Raw genomic sequence first — 18,908 nt, forward strand, 5'->3', positions numbered from 1 at the left:
CTAGTGAAGTGCAAAATACCAACTAACAGCACGATGAGGAATAAATTAGGCTGATAACATTCTTTCAGTTTTACTAATCTAAAGTGCTACAGGGAAAGCATTTTATTAAACACACAATTTGTATCTGGAGAGTGTCCCGTTTAATAATCAACACCAATTTCCCAGGATTTAACATCATTTCAGATCAGGTTATCTGTAAAAGGATGGGCCAAATCAGATTACAGTGCTTGTCACCCAACATATATTTAATCCGAGAGCCTTGTACCTAAAACGCTAGCCCCGCATTCACCCCTTGATATGGGCTTTCCTGTTGCCTTCCTCCAGGCCACTGGCCAATAGCATCTGCTGCTACCTGCTCTCGCCTTGCGTCACCCCTTTGAAATGAACACCATGCTTGCACCTTCGGAGCTTTGCTTGGGCAGATTCGCACCCGGTAATATCATACCAAAGAGTGTAACCTGGCTTAGGCCTGGGTAGCCAGAAGAATCTGATGCGGATGCTGCTCCTTATGAGAAATAAAAGCAGCACTCTGGCAATGGAAGCTGTTCAGACACATTCTATTGCTGGTGAAGGAACTAAGTGAGTTACTCAGGGCAACAACTTCCTCTCAGATACACATCTGGCCTGATTCCTCCATGGCCTTGCACCTTGCTACTGGTCACTGTCGAGCAAGCATAGAATATACGCAAGAGAGACATGCACAGGGGAGAAAAATCCACCATTTATGTAGCAGCAAACAGCACGGTTAGGACCCAGGAGCAGCGATTCCATAGTGAGATCATTGACATATATTGGCTGCGTTCACAACCAGCAACAAAAGGGGCGAAATGCAGGTTTGGTGCACGTTACGTTGCAGGGCTCGAAACAGGAGGGAGCCTCCTTCAGAAGGAGTGTACCTGAGCACCCGCCAGGTCCACTGCACCATGCCTGCGTGCTTAAGGGAGGTCACTGCTCTGCCTGCCTTACCTTCTCGCTTCATGCCCATAGCCAGACACTTCTGATACCGGCAGTACTGGCACCGGTTCCGCTGGCGCTTGTCAATCAAGCAATCCTTATTGTCGCGGCAGGTGTAGGTGAGGTCCTTCCGCACCGTGCGCTTGAAGAAACCTTTGCAGCCCTCGCAGCTGTACACCCCGTAATGTTTACCTGCAGGGGATCGAGGGGGATGAAGAAACACAGAAATCATGCAGACCCACTGAGCAACAAACAGGTCACCTTCCCACCCACCCCCAGCCCTCTTACTACTTCTCCTCTGGGTTTTTTAATTACCTGAGGCCTTGTCTAGCTTAGGATTTGAAGGGCGGGATGTCAGGCTTTATCTTAGTGTGTGCTAATATACAATTGCTTTGTCTCCTAGAGTTTTACACTGTTTAATGTGATCAAGCTAACTAGCTCAGCCTAGACATCCCTGTCTGGACAAGGTCCTGACCACTCTTTATTCATCCACAGAATAGGTACAACATCCAGGCAAGCTTCCCCCACGTTGCCCTGGCAACCTGCCTCAACCATCATGTTTACCATCATGTCCGCTGGTCGTGGGTCAAACCCAACTGGAAGTACAGGCTCTGCCACAACCAGATGACAAGATGTCCCTGTCCAAACGGGCTGCAAATCATGTTTAACATCATGAGCCACGGTCATGTTCTAACACAACCTAATTTCCAAGTGAAGACAAGGGACCAGAGAGTAGTTGCTGTCTCCAAGACTCTTTCAGCCCTTGACCTCTCTGCTCACATTGTGGACACAGGAGCCAATGGGCTAGTGTTATTTGTGACAAACGGCCCCTTTTCTCTTTGTCCGTGGCATTTGGGGTCGCATAAGAAATGAACAATCCACACGGCTGCTCATTGCTGAGAAGATGTCCCCCGCACACAGTAATCTATGTGAGAACAAACGTCGCCTTCGGCAGCCCCTCCACAGATGGGACTGAGTTGGCATGGTTATTCTCCAACATGTTCACTGCGTGTACAACCTTGCGAGAGCTCCCCTCTTTCCTCAGTGGGTGGCTCTTGAGAGGTGTAATTCTGGGCACGTCCCCAGGGAAGACCCCATGCAGGGATCACTCGTGGGCCATAGAGCATCGCTTGGGAATGGAGTCAGAAGTTTTAGGGAAATTTTACTGATAGACATTATGTACTGAAGTTTGCTCTGAGTTACACATCCAGGCCACCTTCTCCTATATAGTCACGTGGGCATAAGAGAGAGCAAAATTTGCCTGGAGAGAAAGACAAGTAGGGAGCCCACTGTGATAAGAGTTAAATTGACATGAGAACAAAGGGAATTACCACGTTATTTTACAGAGTGGGGATAATTAATCAGAAGTGTCTCTGGTACTCTCTGAGAAGGTCATCATGGAATAAAAGGATGCGGGAGAAGGAAGGATATGGGATAAAAAGGCTACGGTTGAAGGAGGAGCTACAGTGCTCCAGTGGTAGCCAATTTCCAATATATAATGATGCAACCAGCGGCTAAACAGAGGTAGAGGCAAAACTTCACCTGTTCCCCACCCCAAGTTGTTCTCTGAACACAGAGGAATCTGCAAGTTTCACCTGGCTTGAGATACCAGATCAGGCTCCCTGGGGTGGTCTGCAAGCCGAGTCTCCCTCTGAGTGAACCTGCTCTGAGCAGAGAGGGGGCAAGGACACCCTCAAACCAAAGCTGGCTTTGGTTTGTTTTCAGCTGTGATTAAGGATATTCCGCACAGCCCTGCCACTCAATTAAATCCAACCCCCACCGGCATAGCCGCAAAAGGGGTGAAGGTAGGGCTGATAAATGGGATCATTCCCCCACCCCGCATTTTCCCAACGTTCCGTTTTTGCTGCTCCAGCCCTGGCTGGTTGGCCATCAATCTCCAGGTGCAGGGGAAGGAAACGCTCGGAGGTTAAGGTTTAGGATGGCCCTGAGCACTTGGCATGGAAGAGCAAAAGGTTCCCCCTAGCAGCTGCACTTGTCTTATCTCTTCCTTGGGCACCTTCAGAAGCTGGGGGATGTCTTTAAAGTGATTGCACCCAGTAGCTGGGTCACAAGACCATTCATAGAATAGAATATCAGGGTTGGAAGGGACCTCAAGAAGTCATCTAGTCCAACTCCCTGCTCAAAGCAGGACTAATCCCCAGACAAATTTTTACCCCAGTTCCCTAAATGGCCCCCTCAAGGATTGCCTGGGCCCAGGAAGCTAAGGCATGTGGATGCTCCTGCTGGACAAATAAAGACCAGGAAAGGGGATTCTCCTTCCATCAAGGTCCACCTCCCCGATCCCCTCCCCCACTTGCCATCTGGGGGGTTTTACCTGAAGATCTGTCCCCACAGATGGCGCATATGTGCTTGGTGAAGGAGGCCATGGTTCCTGAGGGGTGCGCTGGCACTTTAAGAACTCCATTGAGTCCCAAGGGCGGTTTAATGTCTTCTGTGCTGCTGATGGGGTTCATCGGAGAATTGAGCTGTGCGGAGGGAAACACAGGGGACGTGGTTATCATCGAGCACAGGATAAAGGCAAGCTAGGGGGGTGCTGTACATAAACGTGGCATCCTCCCACTTGGGTCTGGCCCCTCATCCCGAACTCAGGTGTCTCCAAATGCCACTCGGGGTGCCCTCAGTTAATCTGCAGAGAATGGGCAAAGTCAGGCTCTCCAGAGTGGGATCCGCTTTCATTCCTGGAAGTGGAGGGAGGGTTATGAATCTGATCCTTGCGAGCGAAGGGATCCACTAGCAGCAGTAGTGCATGATGCATCAGTGGAGAGGTGGGGCGCCCGCTCCAATCCCCGTGGCCGGGGGCGGGCTCTGCTGCCTAGTGGCTGGTGGGCTGGGTGTGCAGCCAGGGCGAGCCATGGTAGGGACGCTGGCGCTGCCCGAGGGGCCCGAGCCGCTGGACGGGAAGTGGCGTGGCAAGCAGGTGCTGGACAGCCCCAACTCCAGCCATGGCTGCTGGCCCCAAGTGCACTGTGCCCCCCGGGCAGCCTGAGCCGGATGCCACAGGCCAGGCGCCGCCGGCGCTATCCATTAGACCACGTGGCTGCCCTATACTAGAGCCCTACCGACAGCCATAGGAAGCGGAGAACACCAGAAACATCCAGAAACCCGAAAAAAGAGCCCAGGGTGTGGGCTGGTCCCTTCGGGCATCGCCCCCTGGCTGGCCAGGATCCCGGCTGTAGCCTCAAGACCCCACCGCTCGCAATGCAGTCAGCAGCAGCCGCCACGCCACCCCTGCAGGCAGGGCCCAGCAGCCCCCGAGCTGTGGAGTCAGCAGGTGAGGGGCCCTGCAGGGCTGAGCCCGTGGGGGGGGGAGCCACCCCCAGAGGCTGAGACCTATGGGTAGAGCCCTGCGTGGTTGTATCCGCATCCGCTCCACTATCTGCAGGGCTCTACTCATAGGGGCCACAACCTATGCAAAGTTCTTGCAATTGCACACTCAACCAATGTGATGATCTGGGCACCATTCACAGCCAGGGAAGGAGCCAGATGGGGCCTCACTAACCAGAGCTGACTCTATTATCCCACCCTGACAACTGTGCCAAACCAAACGGTTGCACCAAATCGGGTGTGACATTGAAAATGTCCTTAGTAGGCACGACGCTAGCTTGAAATACCCAGTATCTTATGAGCCAAGACAAGGATTCGAACACAGATCTCCAGAGATCACTAATCCACTGCCCTGGAAAAAGAGCGAGCAGCAAATATCCAAGCCCACCACAATCAGCTGACGAGGGCAACTCACCGCTGCAGCAGGATAAAATCATGCCTCTTGAATATGCAGATCACTGGCTTCATGTTACAACAAGGGGAAGGGGCCGGGGGTCCAACTAATCCTTCCATAACGCCAGGGAAGCAGTAAGAGCTGACACCACTGTCTAATAAGCTAGTCCCATAAACCACTGTTGCCGGTTGATTTAATGGGCAGGCAAATTCCTTTCCTGCTGCCAAATTTCCGCCCACCTCCGCAGGAGAGCCCTTATCTAAATGTGTTAGGAAGATTCCCCCTAATGCCGCCTCAGGACGCAGAACAGAGAAAATGATTTGCAGTGATTATATGTGGGAGCACCCCGGCTGAGATTGCCTGCATGGATGATGAAGACCAGGACACCACAGTCTGGCTGCTTTAGACCCTGGAATTTATAGACCATCTTCTAGTGTTATCTCTCGAAGGGAAAGATACTTAAAGAATGGCTACAGGTCACAGATGCTGGAGGGCTGGAATTAAGGATCTGGGGTTGTGTAGGGCCCCTCGCCTCAATTTTTTCTTATGTTCCCTCTGCAAATCCCCTTGACTTCTCTCTTCCTTGTCCCCTTTCTTCTACTTACTCCATTCCCAGCAGGGTCAGTCAGAAAGGGTTAGAGAGGTTTAAGTAGCTCCCCAGATGTATAGCATCAAACATGTCAACCATTAGCATCATAGTAGGTATCCCTTGCGAAGTGTTAGTTACATGGAAAGTACTATGAAGTCTCAAAAAGAACAGGAGTACTTGTGGCACCTTAGAGACTAACAAATTTATTAGAGCATAAGCTTTCGTGGACTACAGCCCACTTCTTCGGATGCATATGATATGTGGGCTGTAGTCCGAAGAAGTGTGCTGTAGTCCACGAAAGCTTATGCTCTAATAAATTTGTTAGTCTCTAAGGTGCCACAAGTACTCCTGTTCTTTTTGCGGATACAGACTAACACGGCTGCTACTCTGAAACCTATGAAGTCTCAGTACGGGGCAGAGGTGGGAACAGAACTCAGAGATGTAAAGTATGATATTTAATCCAGCAGACCGTGTGACTTTGGTGATTTGGAATTATTTTGCAGTAGACAGAATGAGATGAAAGCACCGTCACTCCTATCCTCCTCCATTCTGTTCATCTATCTATCTATCATAGGTACTTATATGGGCCTCATCACCACAGTAATTCACAATCTTCAATGTACTTCTCCTCACATCAGCCCTGCGAGGCAGAGCAGTGCCATTATCCCCATTGTCCAAATGTGGAACTGAGGCACAGAGAGATGGAGGGTCTGTCTACACAGCAGCAGGGAGATATAATTCCCAGCTCAGGTAGATGTATACATGTTAGCTTTGATTGAGCTAGTGCCTAAAAATAGCCGTGTGGCCGCAGGCTAGCTGCCAAGAAGGTGCCCAGGATTCTGGCCTGGACTGTGCTTGGACTGTTAGCCCAAGGCACTGAGGCCCACTGATCTTTTTAGCACAGTAGCTTGATCAAAGCTAGAACGTATACATCTATCCAAGCTGGGAATTATACCTGCCAGTTGCAGTGTGTAGACAGCACAGAAAAACCCACAGCTGGCCTGTGCCAGCCAACTCAGGCTCACAGGGTTGTTTCATTGCTATGTCGATTTCCTGCTTGGGCTGAAGCCCAAGCTCTGGGACCCTCCCACCTTGCAGGGTCCTAGAGCCCAGATGTCTACACTTCTGTGAAGTCAAACAGCCTGAGTGAAACAGCCTGAGCCCTGCTAGCCCAAGTTGGCTGGCACGGGTGAACTGCGGGTGTCTAGTTGCTCTATGGACATACCCTAAATCAGTGGTTCTCAGCCTGTGGTCTGCGGATGCCCACTATGGCTAAGATTTCTAAAAGGGGCTGCACCTCCATTTGAAATTTTGTAGGGGTCCACAAGTGAGAAAAGGTTGAGAACCACCGCCCTAAGTGACTTGCCCAAGGTCACACAAGAAGTCTACAACAGCACAGGGAACTGATCCCCAGTCTTCCAAGTTCCAGTCTAGCACCCTAACCGCTGGTCCATCCTTGCTGTTATGAGCACTAGGGACCTCATGCACCAAAGTCGTCTTCTGTTCTTAACAATCATCTGGGTGGCAAAAACATTTTGTGCAAAATTCCATCATGAAGGAAACAAAGCTCTCCAGGCTGTGTGTGTGTCACAAACACCAGCGGGAATTAGGCAACTTACATCTGAAAAACCAACTCCTGCCGCACCACCACAGAATCCCTTTCGCTGCAGATATTTTGCCTGGCCTCTCATTCATTCATTCTGGCTATGAACTGCTCTGCTCTTGAGTCCCTGGCACATGAGGATCAAAAAAGCAACCAGCATGGTGTGCGGAGGGGAGGGGGGAATGTAAATATGTCATCGTCTCAGAAGGGACCGAAGTGACGAGAGAGTACGTGGTGGGAGAGGAAGGGAGGATTCCCGCTCTTATCAGGCTGACCAAATGCCTGGGGTGATGCACAGCCCGTGGCTTTTCCATCCACTGTGCTGGGAAAGCACCACACAGCCCTCCACCCCCAAGACACAGATGACCGTTCAGATTCTGTTCAGGCACTAAGAACCTGATCCGAAGGCCATTCCAGTCAATGGGAGTCTCTCCGTCAGCTTCAATGCGCTTTGGATCAAGACATGTGGTCTTACAGTCAAATTCTGCTCTCACTTTCTCGAGTGTCAACCCAAGGAAAAGCTGCTAAAGTCAATAGAATTACTTCAGACTCACCCCAGAATCCCTGAGTGTAGAATTTGGCCCTTAGTATGTTATCTAATACACAAGGACTTCTCCCAGCCTTGCAATAGATGCAAGAATGGAGAACACTGGGGTTCTCATGATATTTCTGCCCTCTCTGCATTTCTTCCATTAAAGTAAAACCATCCACTCCCTCTCTAGAGACATGCACTGGCTTAAAAAGGTAAGTCGGATGGTTTCATTCACACTGCAGTACTGGTGTTCACACGTGGTGTCCACACTTCAAGAAGGCTATTGATAAATTGGAGGGGGTTCAGAGACGAGCCATGAGAATGATGAAAGGACTGGAAAGCAGGCCTGCTAGTGATAGGTTGAAGGAGCTCAATCTATTTTGCTTACCAAATAGAAAGCTAACGGGTGACTTGAGGAGTCTAGAAGTACCTATGTGAGGAAAAGAAATTTAGTAATAGAGGTTCTTCAGTTTAGTAGACAAATGTCTAATGAGACCCAATGGCTGGAAATTGAAGCTAGACAAATTAAGAATAGGCATAAAATGTACATTTTTAACAGTGAGGATAATTAACCATTGGAAGAGCTTACCAAGGGTTATGATGGATTCTCTGTCCCTAGAAATACTTAAATCAAGAGGGGATGTTTTGTTTTTCTTAAAAGATATGATGTAGCTCAACCACTGCTATTGGATTTCAAGCAGGAATTAATCCAGGGAGGTCCTATGGTCTGTGTTATGCAGGAGGTCTGACTAGATGATGACAATGGTCCCTTCTGGCCTTTAACGCTGCACATCTGTGATCCGAGGGAGCGTGTCTATCAGATGATTAATAACCACCGAAAGGAGCAAGGTAAATCCACCCGCAAGAGAGAGTTTTAATTCTCCTCCCTACCTCACCCAAAAGCCCTGCCTGGTTTGCTGAGGAAATGACAGGTCCTTAGGGCCTCTGGGCCCCGTCCTCTGAGGTAAGGACATAAGAATATATGAACATCTGTATGGAGGATCCACAGGTTCATCTGAGATATATGAGAATCTTGAATGGCATTCAGTTACCATGGTGATGAGTACGGGCTAAACCCCCTAAACGGATAATAGACAGATGGAAAGACATCAGAGCGATGGACACACAGACAGATTTCCATGGGATTAACTGGGATGGACACACGAAACTCAGACGCTGATTTATTTATTTTTTTTATCGAGTAAACCCCTGTATGCCTAGGACTTTAGAGCTACCACTTTGCCACACGGACGTCACAGCCTCAGCGGGGGTAGAAGTCAGGGCCTACTGCTCCGAAGCCACAGGTCCTTGCCACTGAGGCTAAAGGGGAGTTTCCATTAGCTGGCAGAAGCATAGGGCCTATCACATACAGCTGAGTTGTTCTGATTACCTCCAGTGGAGGGCAATGGTGCTCATTCACATGTTGGCCATTCTCTACAATATTCAGTCCCCTTCTCACGAATGACCCTGCACTTTTGGTTCCTCAAATGCCCATGGCAAAATCTGTATTTCCCGTCTTGCCCGCCTCTGACACTCCTCCTGAATCAGCTGACGTGGTCTCCTCTCTTGATCGATCATCCCCTCTTCCCCATCCTGTCTCCGTTAAGACTTCTGCTGAACCACTCCACTGTTCCCTTTCAGCTGACTGGCCCGTTTCCTGTACAAATCTAGGAACACGAGGATGCTTGAAAATCTCTTCTCTGTTCTGTTCAAGCTGTCCTGTTGGCAGCTGTCCTTGAGAGACAGGGGAGGGGGGAAATTTGAAACACAGAAATGCTACTGAGTGCAAGATTCATTTTCTGGGAGTCTCGGCTTTAGTGTGCCCAGAATATTTGTGATCTCCCCTTTCTTACTAGTACCCTAAGCCCCAAAATACACAGTACTGAATTTTTATTCCAAAATGGGGGAGAGGAAAGGAGGAGTAAAGCAGACTTGGATCTCAGGACTAAAAAATGTGTTTCCCTGAATCTTTCTGTTAAATGGTCGCCCTGGGCTTTGAGCTGATTTTACTTGAGGACATGGTGGGTTCTCCATCGCTTGACACTTTTAAATTAAGACTGGATGCCTTTCTGGCTCTAACTCAGCCAGAAGTTATGGACTTGATGAAGGAGCCACTTGGTGAAATTCCATGGCCTGGTTTATTTGGAAGATGAGATTAGATGATCATAATGGTCCCTTCCAGCCTTAAAACCTATGAATTAGATAAGGATCCACACTTTGAATCTTCGTAAGATTTAGGAACAATCAGACCCAACAGTTTGCTTCAGCGCCTTATAGGAAAATACGTCTGATTGCAAAATGCAGTTGACGATTATTAAACATCTTTCGACAGCACCCATCACCACAACATCTGGGTACCCTAATAAGGTCAAAGAACATCAGCTGCCTGTTTTCTTCACTCTCCCAGTTAGTTGCCTTTCTCCAGTGCTCAGGTTGCTCCAATGCTTGTTGAGTGGCCTACAACAAACACAGTTGTTGGGGTTTTTTGGGGGTTTTTTGGGGGGGGGGGGGCGGAAGGGGCTGACCCAACTCCAGATTTAACAAGTGCATCTTGTAGAGCTTCCTAAAGGGAATGGGTGAATGCTGGTCTCCTGTAGAAGTAATTCCCCAGCTCTGATCAGTGCAGATTCAAACCTGTGTCCCTCAGTCAAAATGTTCTGGTGTGTTATGGAGAGCGGACAGACAAGTTCTCACTGAGACAGTCAGTCCCAAGCCCATACTGGGCTTTGAAGATGAGGAGTGGACCGGAATTTGAGTGGCAACCAACATACCAAAGGAGCTCTGGTGTATAGCATTCACATTCATCCTGTCTAAGAGACACCACTTCCTGCTGCAGCTTCTGGCGTGACCTTTAGAATCAGGCCCAGATGGGAGCACACTGCAGTGGTCCAGGCTGCAGGGTCCAAAGCAAGAATTGCTGTTGCTAGGTCTGCCCTGGAGAAGAATGGTGCAGTCGAAGGTGATCAAAGATGTTTCTGACTCTATGGACCTCCAGGAGCAGTGAAGAAAATCCAGACAGCAGGCCCCACTTGGACTGCTGGGCAGCAGGCACCTTCGATAAGCAGGGGAGAAGTCACCAGTTGATCCCAGTGTTCCCCTACTTTGAGCTAATCACTCACTCCATGGAGAAACCATTCTGACTTCAATGGGTGAGAGAGACTAGCACTATCAGACCGAGCATTTCTGGGGGGCTGGCACAGTGTGACTGCAGAGGGCAAGGGGACTTAATATATGCAGGGAAGGGAAGGCTGATATCAAGGGCAGATCTAGTGGAAAGCACCATTGTCCCCCGTGGCACATGGCTGGGGTCAGCAGTCCCTGGTTCTTCGCTTGCCTGTCCCCTAGGGGCTGGGACCCAAAACTGATACAGGGAGTGTTCCCCCATGAATCAGCAGGAGCCCCGACTAGCTACTGAGTCAGCACATGGGAATGGGAACCACCTCCGTTTCCTCTTTCAGCGGCTGCCCGAAACCACAGGCGGGCTACACGTGCACCTCTTGGTTCCCACACTCTGCCCCGGCGCCTACTGCTCCTTCCTCTTGGGTTTAAGGCTGCCGAGCAAAAACCTGAAGCTGGGGGAGTGAGAGAACCAGCCAGTCTGGCCCAAAGCTTCACCCTCATCACCATATGGAACCTAGTTCTCCTTTTGGTGAGCACAAACTCAGCTCAGTGAGCACCATGGAGGGCCTCAGAGCCGATGACAAGGAAGTGCTTTGAGTTAGCTCACAGTGGAAGTGGGCAGCAGTGCCTAGCAATTGGAACAAGTTACTGCGCTTCAGGACTCCTGGGTTCCCTTCCTCTCTCTACTGTTGACCTTGTTTTAAGCTCTGGGGATCCGGGTCCTCTCTGTTGGGGCCTGGTAGCAGCCAGGTCTAAAAACCGCCGCAGAGTCCACAGGTGTCCTTGAAAAGAATCAATCGTGTCTGAAGGAATGAGGCAGCTTTGAGAGAGTCGCCGCAGCCTGACTCTGTGTCTGAGCTCTCCTGGTTCCCCCCAGGCATCCGCAGAGCTGCTACAAGAAATGCCTGGGTGGGGGGCGGGCGGGGGTGTCTGCCACAGTCCTACAGGCTGCTGCTGCTTCCCCAGCTTTGCATCTGGGTCCTGTGAATGGCACGGAAGTGAGAAGAAGATGGGATTATGAAATATACTCAAATGTAATTTTCTTTCTTTCTTTCTTTCTCGTATATGTTCTTCAGAGATTCCTGGGGTTGTCAATAAAAAAAATGACAATCCCATACATTTTTTAAAAAGAGCTAAGTCCTGATCTGTTTATCAGGACTCCTGGGTTCAATTCCTGGCACTGCCAGGGACTCACTATCGGACCGGATTTTCAAGAGAATTCAACACATTGGATGTCACCATGGAAACGGCTGGATGCTGAGCCCTTTTGACATCATATGCACACACGTGTGCGTGCAAGAGAGAGCCCTTTCACTAATCTTGCCCTGGGATCTTCTGAAATCTTGCTCTGCGTGGCCTGCGGCAGACTTCTTGGCCTCTCGGTGCTCTGTTTGCCCGCTGCTAAACTAGAGGTGATGGTACCTACCGCAGAGGAGGATGCTCTCCGAGGCTGGAATGTCTGCAAAGCAGTTTGGGATCCCTTGATGACAGACTCCAGTCAGCATGAGGCATCGCACTGCTACCCACTAGAATACTGGAGTGACACATAGGGCATTTGGGGCTCCAGCAGGATTGACTTGCTCACTCCCTTTTATTTCTGGATCTTTCACGAGAGGGACAATAGGGAATGTTGCAGGCCAGATCAGTAGAGCTTTGCAGGGGGCCCCAGAACTGGAAAATAGCCGTCCGAAACTGAAGTGTAGATTAGAAGTGAGGTGCATCAACAGGACAGGAATAGCAGAGGGAGCTAAAGGGGAGAGGGAGGGGTACTGGCAAAGCTGTGCTGCACGGGAAACTAGCATGACCCCTGCCTGCACTATGCCTAGCTCTTAAGCCAAGTGCTACCAGCTCCTCAAGTTCCCCAAAGAAATCAGAGAGGCCTCTGGATGCAGCTGGAAGCTACAGCCCTGTTTGCCCTAAATGCCATTTCCCTTCCTCCTGAAACATTCTGTCCTGGCCCAGAGCACTACAGAAAGTCTGGGGAAGACCCTTGCTGGCCCAACCCCTGGCCTTTCTTTAGCCCCATCCACAAAGCTTATGGGCACCAGCATATGTTCATCAGGGACAGAATGTTCCATGGGAGAGAGAACAAAACAAACTTTGCAAAGGAGAGCGAGCGGGGCTGGGAGGCATGTGGCTTCGCGGCTCTTCGCCCGGCACACCTCATCCTCCTGGTGTCCTTCTGCTCTGCTAGGTTTCCAGCTCTAACGAGGCGTAGTCTGATGGCAAGTGGCATCTGCCATCTGATTCAAACCACCTTCCATCAGTGCCATCTCCACTCTGCAACACGGGGGACACGCTTCATTAACCCCGGCGCTTTGCGGACTGGTACGACAACAAAGGGAAATCGCGTTCCTCTCCTGCCTGCCTGCCCTCCTCCGTGCTGTGATGATGCGGACTGCCTCCCTCCCAACTCACTGCAGGCTCAGGTAGGGCCTTCTGCCCCTAACAATGACGGGGATCTAATGCTCACAGACAGGGGACAGATGGCAAAAGCCATTAGACTGAAAATATCTTAACTGTCTTCTCCAGGAAAACCATTTAAGACAGGCCATGAGCAAATGACAGGCACGCTTGGTACACCGTCAGGGTCTAGAGCCACTGTAAATGCTTGGGCTCTGCTAAGCGCCATCTGATGCGCTCTCAGTTCCCCTTTTCTGTTCTGTGGCTTCTCGTTTCAGTTCCTCTGTCTCGTGCATCTCTGCTTCCTAAAATAACCGCGGCGTGTCATTGAAACTCTGCCGACATCGCCCCTTCCCATCCCAACCTCTCACTCTCTCCCGCTCACTGCTCACACACTCGCATTGTTACGTGTCTCCCACTGCCCTGGCTTCGTGCCACAGAGAGTTGTGAAGTGTTGTTTCAGTTCTCCCTTCCCGGCCTTAAGGTGGAAGGCAGTCTGTCTACCCAATGTTGACACCATGCTAGGGATAGGCATATGTATGGATTCACCTAGTGGACAGAGCACCGGACTGGGAGCCAGGAGACGTGGGTTCTGGGGTTGGCAGAGTGGAGGAGGACTCGGAGCAGGGGCAGGGAATGTGGCATGTTCTCTGGCAATTCTGCAACCCTGCGAAGCCCCATAGGGTCCATAAATCAGAGCAGCCGTTTTGGCTGCCCGTTTTGACAGCCCCTGAACAGACACATGCTGTTCTCCTTCTGTCCACGGACCCGCACCTGGGCAGGGATGAATTTCTCACCATGTGGCTTATAGCTATTTACACCAGTGGCACCGACCCACCCGGCACCAAACACATGGATATGAACGAGGTTTCCATCCCCTCTGGCACCGCCTCTCACATTGGGATGGTCAGTGCTGACAGAACTCCAGCAGACTCGGGCTGATTTAGGACAGGCTCCAAAGAGGGACTCTTGTCTATCCCCACACCCCTACGCTATCCTCTGGGGCACAAAGATGGAATCCTGAGGGTGATGAATGGGCTGGAGGGCAGAGGGGCCCAGTCTTTGTAGCTCCATCTCAGGCCTGCACAAAAGGCCGCTCCCCCCATCCCCAGCAAAGAAAGTGGTTATCCCTAGAAAATAAATCAGGCTGATATAAAAATAAAGGTGCCAGCAGGTGTTTGACTCCCAGAGAGGCTGTGAAATAAATAAACCAGCAGCGAGCGGCAGGTGGTAGCCAACTCCTTAATCTGCCCTTTTGCTCAACGTAATAGGCAGTCAGCCAGCAACAGGTGGCAGGGCCGAGGGGCGGCTCTCCCAGCTCTTGCTATTTTTAAAAAGGGGCTTATCTCTTTATAGCTGGAGATTTTTACATAATCTTCAGTCAGCAAACCCCAGCACTTCCCTCCACCAGTGAAGAGAAGGGGAACACATTCAGCCTGGGAGACAAGAGGGAGCAGTGTACAGGGGCTATACAGAAAAGTCTCCTGTGGGGGCCCTGGGCCACCAGAATGGCCCTATACCCAGCATGGGGGTGTATGATAGTTCTGGCTCTTCTCAGCTACAGGACGGGACTGCCCCAGCACGAGCACAGGTGGTAAAACAGCCTCGAGGCTGCTCCAGTGTATGCCAGGAGCAGGGCAGGTCGCCAGTTGGCCCTGTCTCCCATTCTGTACCTGGCTCATCCCAGGATGGAAACCCTTGAATCCAGTTGTCCCATTCTGCTCTCAGCGACACCTGTGTCTAGCAGGGACGGCTCCACTGACATCAATCAACTAGCTTTGCAAAGGGTACCAAATGTGCTTGCACCAGCCCTGCACCTAGGAGAGGCACCGGCTGTGCCTTGTCATTCGGCTTTTCAGGTGGATTTTTGCTGTTGACCAGGACTGTTTTTTTAGATGGCCGAGTGACTCTGTCCCCGTCGCAGCCCAGCCAAATAGCCTGACAATGTCCCTTTCAGGTGACATCTTTCACTAATGACAGAGGCTGACTCTCTTCTCACATACCCGGGAGTATGCCCCTGGGATCCACAGTGGTACACCAGGCTGAGGCTAGTGTAAGCGAGAGAAGAATCAAGCACAAGGTTTGTAAAGCCAAGCTCCCATCCCTGATTGTACTGAGCCACCGCCCCGCAGAATTCCAGGAGTCCGGGTGCACCATGCAGGGAACCTTGCTCATGTTTGGAGGTGTCTGGATCTGGAGGGATCCCATCTGTGTAGTTCAGAACGGGATCTGGAATCAGAAGGCCTCACCGGCTGTTCCGGTCCGGGGCCTGGATTTGGGCTCATCGCTACTTTTTCATAATCCATGTGGATAAGATGCTTTTCATTTCCCATTGTTTGTAAATAAAACCCTTCTCCTCCTCCCCACAGCCCACAGCTCTCTCCTCCCCGCTCACCTGTGGGCTGCCGGTTCCGAATCCAAGGCTGGGGGTTGAAGGGACGGACATTGAGTGAGGCCCCATGGGGGAGCTGATGACAGAGAAAGGCGGGCCCATGCCATTGATGGGGGAGCTCAAAGTGCTGATGGGCGAATGGAGCTGACCCGGAGAGCCCAGCGAGGAACCAATGCCTGGCCCCATGGATGGATGGAGGGAAGGTGCGGCCATAGGCCCCCGGCCAGTCGGAGAGTTCAGGGACGTGGAATTGACTTGAGTAGAAAAATCTGTAAAACAAAAAGGAAATGTTGTGGTTTAAAACCCCGTCTGTGGCATTCTGAGGGGATCTCTCCTGAGCAATCATGCTGCATGCTTAACGAGCCGGCCCCCACCTGCGTTCTGCTAACGATGCCCATCCTCCAACTTTCCCTCAGACGCCTTTGTGCTATCTTCCAGGCCATCCCCGTGAAAATCTGAACGGCCACTAGATCATTGTCCTTAAACCTGTCCTTAGAGCTCCCCTCCCACAGGTGATGGGCTCAAAACCTTTGACAACGGCAAGGCAGCTGGTGCGTGGAGGCCACTGCTTATAACACCCATTCTGATTGCCTCACTGTTACCTTGTGCTGCCCTTGGCTGTTTGTTGTATCCACCTAGGGTGACCAATGAGAGGAAGCAAATATCGGGACACACGGCGGAGCTGGGGGGTTGGGGAGGAGCGCTACCGGCGGAGTGAAATATCGGGACAAAGATCGGTCGGGACGCAGGACAAACACCTAAATATCGGGATGGTCCCGATTTTATCGGGATGTCTGGTCACCCTATATCCACCTGCTGTTTCCTAATTGTAAGTGTAACCCACACACCTCCTGGGTATGGTGCTCTGTCCCCTCTAGTGGCACTGAGACCACTTAGAGATTAATGAGTCTGCCACAGCCTTAGCTAAGAGCCAAGTGGCTTTTAGCTCATGCAGTAGAGGCTCATGCATTTAGCTCCAGAGATCCCAGGTTCAATCCCATCCGCCGATGACCGGGGTCTGTTGGTGTTACACAAGCTCTTTGGGGCTGAGATCAACTTTCCATTGTGTGTGGGCAATAGCTCAATGGGCCCTCTAGGCACTACCCCAATAATGACACTATTAATCAAGGCAGGTTGTGTGTCCATGAATGAGGGATGTACTTTTGTGCCACTCTATATGTGGGCTATTTGTGGGGGGGTTGTGTTTGTGTCCATATGGGATGGTGGTACGGTTTGTGTTCATAAGTGGGAAAGTGTGGGTTTGTGTGGCACGAGCGTATGTGGAGGAGGGGTGTGTGTGTGTATGTGAGTGAGATAGGGGGAGCTGTGTGTTTGCATGGTATGTTTGTGGGGCAGAAGTGTGTGTGATAGGAGAGCTGTGTGTTTGTGTTTGTGGAGTGCAAGTGTGTGTGTGTGTGTGTGTATGTACGTGTGTGTATGTGTGTGTGTGTGATAGGGGAGTTGTGTGTTTGTGGGGTGGAAGTGTGTGTGACAGGGGAGTTGTGTTTCCATGGTACGTGTTTGTGGGGTGGAGCGTTTGTTTGCTCACATACCCCAGTGAGCACAGGATGCCCAGGGTCCTATGCATGGCTTGCATTTCCCTGGGTCGCTCCATGCTCTTTCAGGACTTTGAACTGGAATTCAACTTTGCTTGGGAGTTTTCTGTGAGCAGCGTCCCCACACCCCCAACTGCTCTGCAGTCCCGGGAGAGTGGAGGGATGTTTAAAAATAGACTCCAACTCTATGGAGAGGAGATGGAGCCATTCCTGGCACATTTCCTCTTCATCCTGTCACACTGCCTGAGAAACAACCCCAACCAAGGAGGAGAAGGGCTCGTAATGGTGCTTTCCAAAGGCTGTGGTGAGAAATCGCATGACAGGGTGTTTGGCTGCAGGGGAAGCAGCTCAGACCGTCCCCATTTAGAATGGCTTGAGGGTGAGGGAGGGGAGGCTTGAGGGTGAGGGAGGGGAGTTAAGAAGAAACCCCAAGCCCGAGTCCATGTGATTGATGTCTCTGGCCTAGACATGTCTGATTGCATCTACAATTGTCTCCCAGTGCTGGATTAAAGAATTTTGAGGTCCTCTGCACTATGGAAATTGGGGGGCCCCCATCTTCACTCAAATTTGGCCTCCCTCTCCTCTCCTCTGCCCCCGGTTATATGACCCAAGCCAAACCTGAGTGGTGCTGTGACCATATGTGCCAGGCTGCCCGGTCACCCCCTGCCAGTGGTCGAGGGCCCCCCTGAGATGGGGGCCCTGTGTAAATCCACTGAGTGCACATTGGTTAATCCAGGCCTGGCCCCACCTTTGTTGTCCCAGTTTTATCACTGCAGAATCTGAGGCCCAGAGACAGGAAGGCTCAAATTTGCAAAAGTGGCCACTGATTTGGGGTGTCTCCATTTTTGGAGCCCCCAAATTAGTGGACGCTTCTGGAAACACTGTCTTTTGTGATTTGCCCGAGAGCTGCACAGCTGGGCTGGAGGAAAACCCAGCAGCTGACTCCCGAGGCGGGTTCTTCTCTTCCACCCATGTCACAGCACTGTCACTCCACTGGCTTCAGAGCTACTGCTGATGTACGCCCATCTAAGAAAAGAGGCAGTCCCCCAATCAGACCACGAGACCATCTGCTGGGCCTGAATGTGATCTCAATAACACCAGTGACCAGAGAGCAAGCCCTCTGACCCATAATAAACAGAATGCCATGTCAATATAGTGCCGGGGGATTTCTGAGTAATAGAATACAAGTTTTTGCAGACACAAAGAAATATACTTCGTGTTTCTACGGCAACTCTAATCTGAAAATCTTTCACCATTGCCCATTCATTCATTCATTTGGTCTTACGATATTCACTGCAGGCAGGGAAATATTATCTCTGTTTTCAGCGGGGGAAACAGAACTAGAGAGGTGACTTTTTTCCCCAAAGTTCGCATGTCAAGTCAGCTGCAGGGTCAAGAACAGACACCCTGGAGTCCTGAGTCCCAAGCCTGTGCTCTAACCACTAGTCAAACTGGCCCCTGTAGGCCTCTTTGGGCAACCTGATAAATTCAGATGCTGACACTGCCACAAGAAGTCTCATTGGCTGCCTGGCTGACCAATTACCAGGGCCTGTTTCTAGGCCGGCTCTATGACGGTAGGACACGGAAGCTTGCTTAGGGAATCTCTCTGCCTGAAGAGGCATCACAATGGGGCATCATGCAGCAAGGCCCTCTCAAGCCAAGCAACAAGCCAGACAAAGGGCTGCTGTGTCCTCTCGGCGCTGAGCGCTCCGATCCCATCTTGTAATCCCTTGTAGGCTGGTTCCCATTGTGTCTGGCAGGCAGCGAAGTTGTAGACATAACAGGATTACAAGTGTGAAGAAAGAGGCTCCCTCCCTGAGGAGATAATTCTTAAACCTCCCAGACAAGGGCAGAAACTGGCTCCCAGGGGGCTCGAACACAAAAGTGGGAAGGGATTAGGCTCCAAAACCCTGCGCTGCAGCTGAAGTTTCAACATCTTCCGTGGAGGTTTCTTTTCCTGATGGTTGCTGTGACACCGTGGGACAGGTGGCTGTGGAAAGTCCATCCTGGACTCCTCTCA

At 51.0% G+C, this 18,908-nt stretch overlaps 1 protein-coding gene across 2 annotated transcripts in view; it reads right to left on the reverse strand.

Moving 5' to 3' along the window:
* Positions 1 to 18,908, reverse strand: part of RXRA (retinoid X receptor alpha) — a 229,459-nt gene that overhangs the window by 60,791 nt on the left and 149,760 nt on the right. For both annotated transcript variants that reach the window (XM_054007687.1, XM_054007686.1), the window contains exons 2-4: positions 15,336 to 15,601; positions 3,290 to 3,440; positions 967 to 1,146 (exon numbers count right to left, since the gene is read on the reverse strand). In XM_054007687.1, coding sequence (XP_053863662.1) covers positions 967 to 1,146; positions 3,290 to 3,440; positions 15,336 to 15,601 — 597 coding nt within the window. The remainder of the gene's footprint in view (positions 1 to 966; positions 1,147 to 3,289; positions 3,441 to 15,335; positions 15,602 to 18,908) is intronic.

This window comes from Malaclemys terrapin, chromosome 17 (assembly GCF_027887155.1).
Source record: "Malaclemys terrapin pileata isolate rMalTer1 chromosome 17, rMalTer1.hap1, whole genome shotgun sequence".
NCBI lineage: Eukaryota > Metazoa > Chordata > Testudines > Emydidae > Malaclemys > Malaclemys terrapin.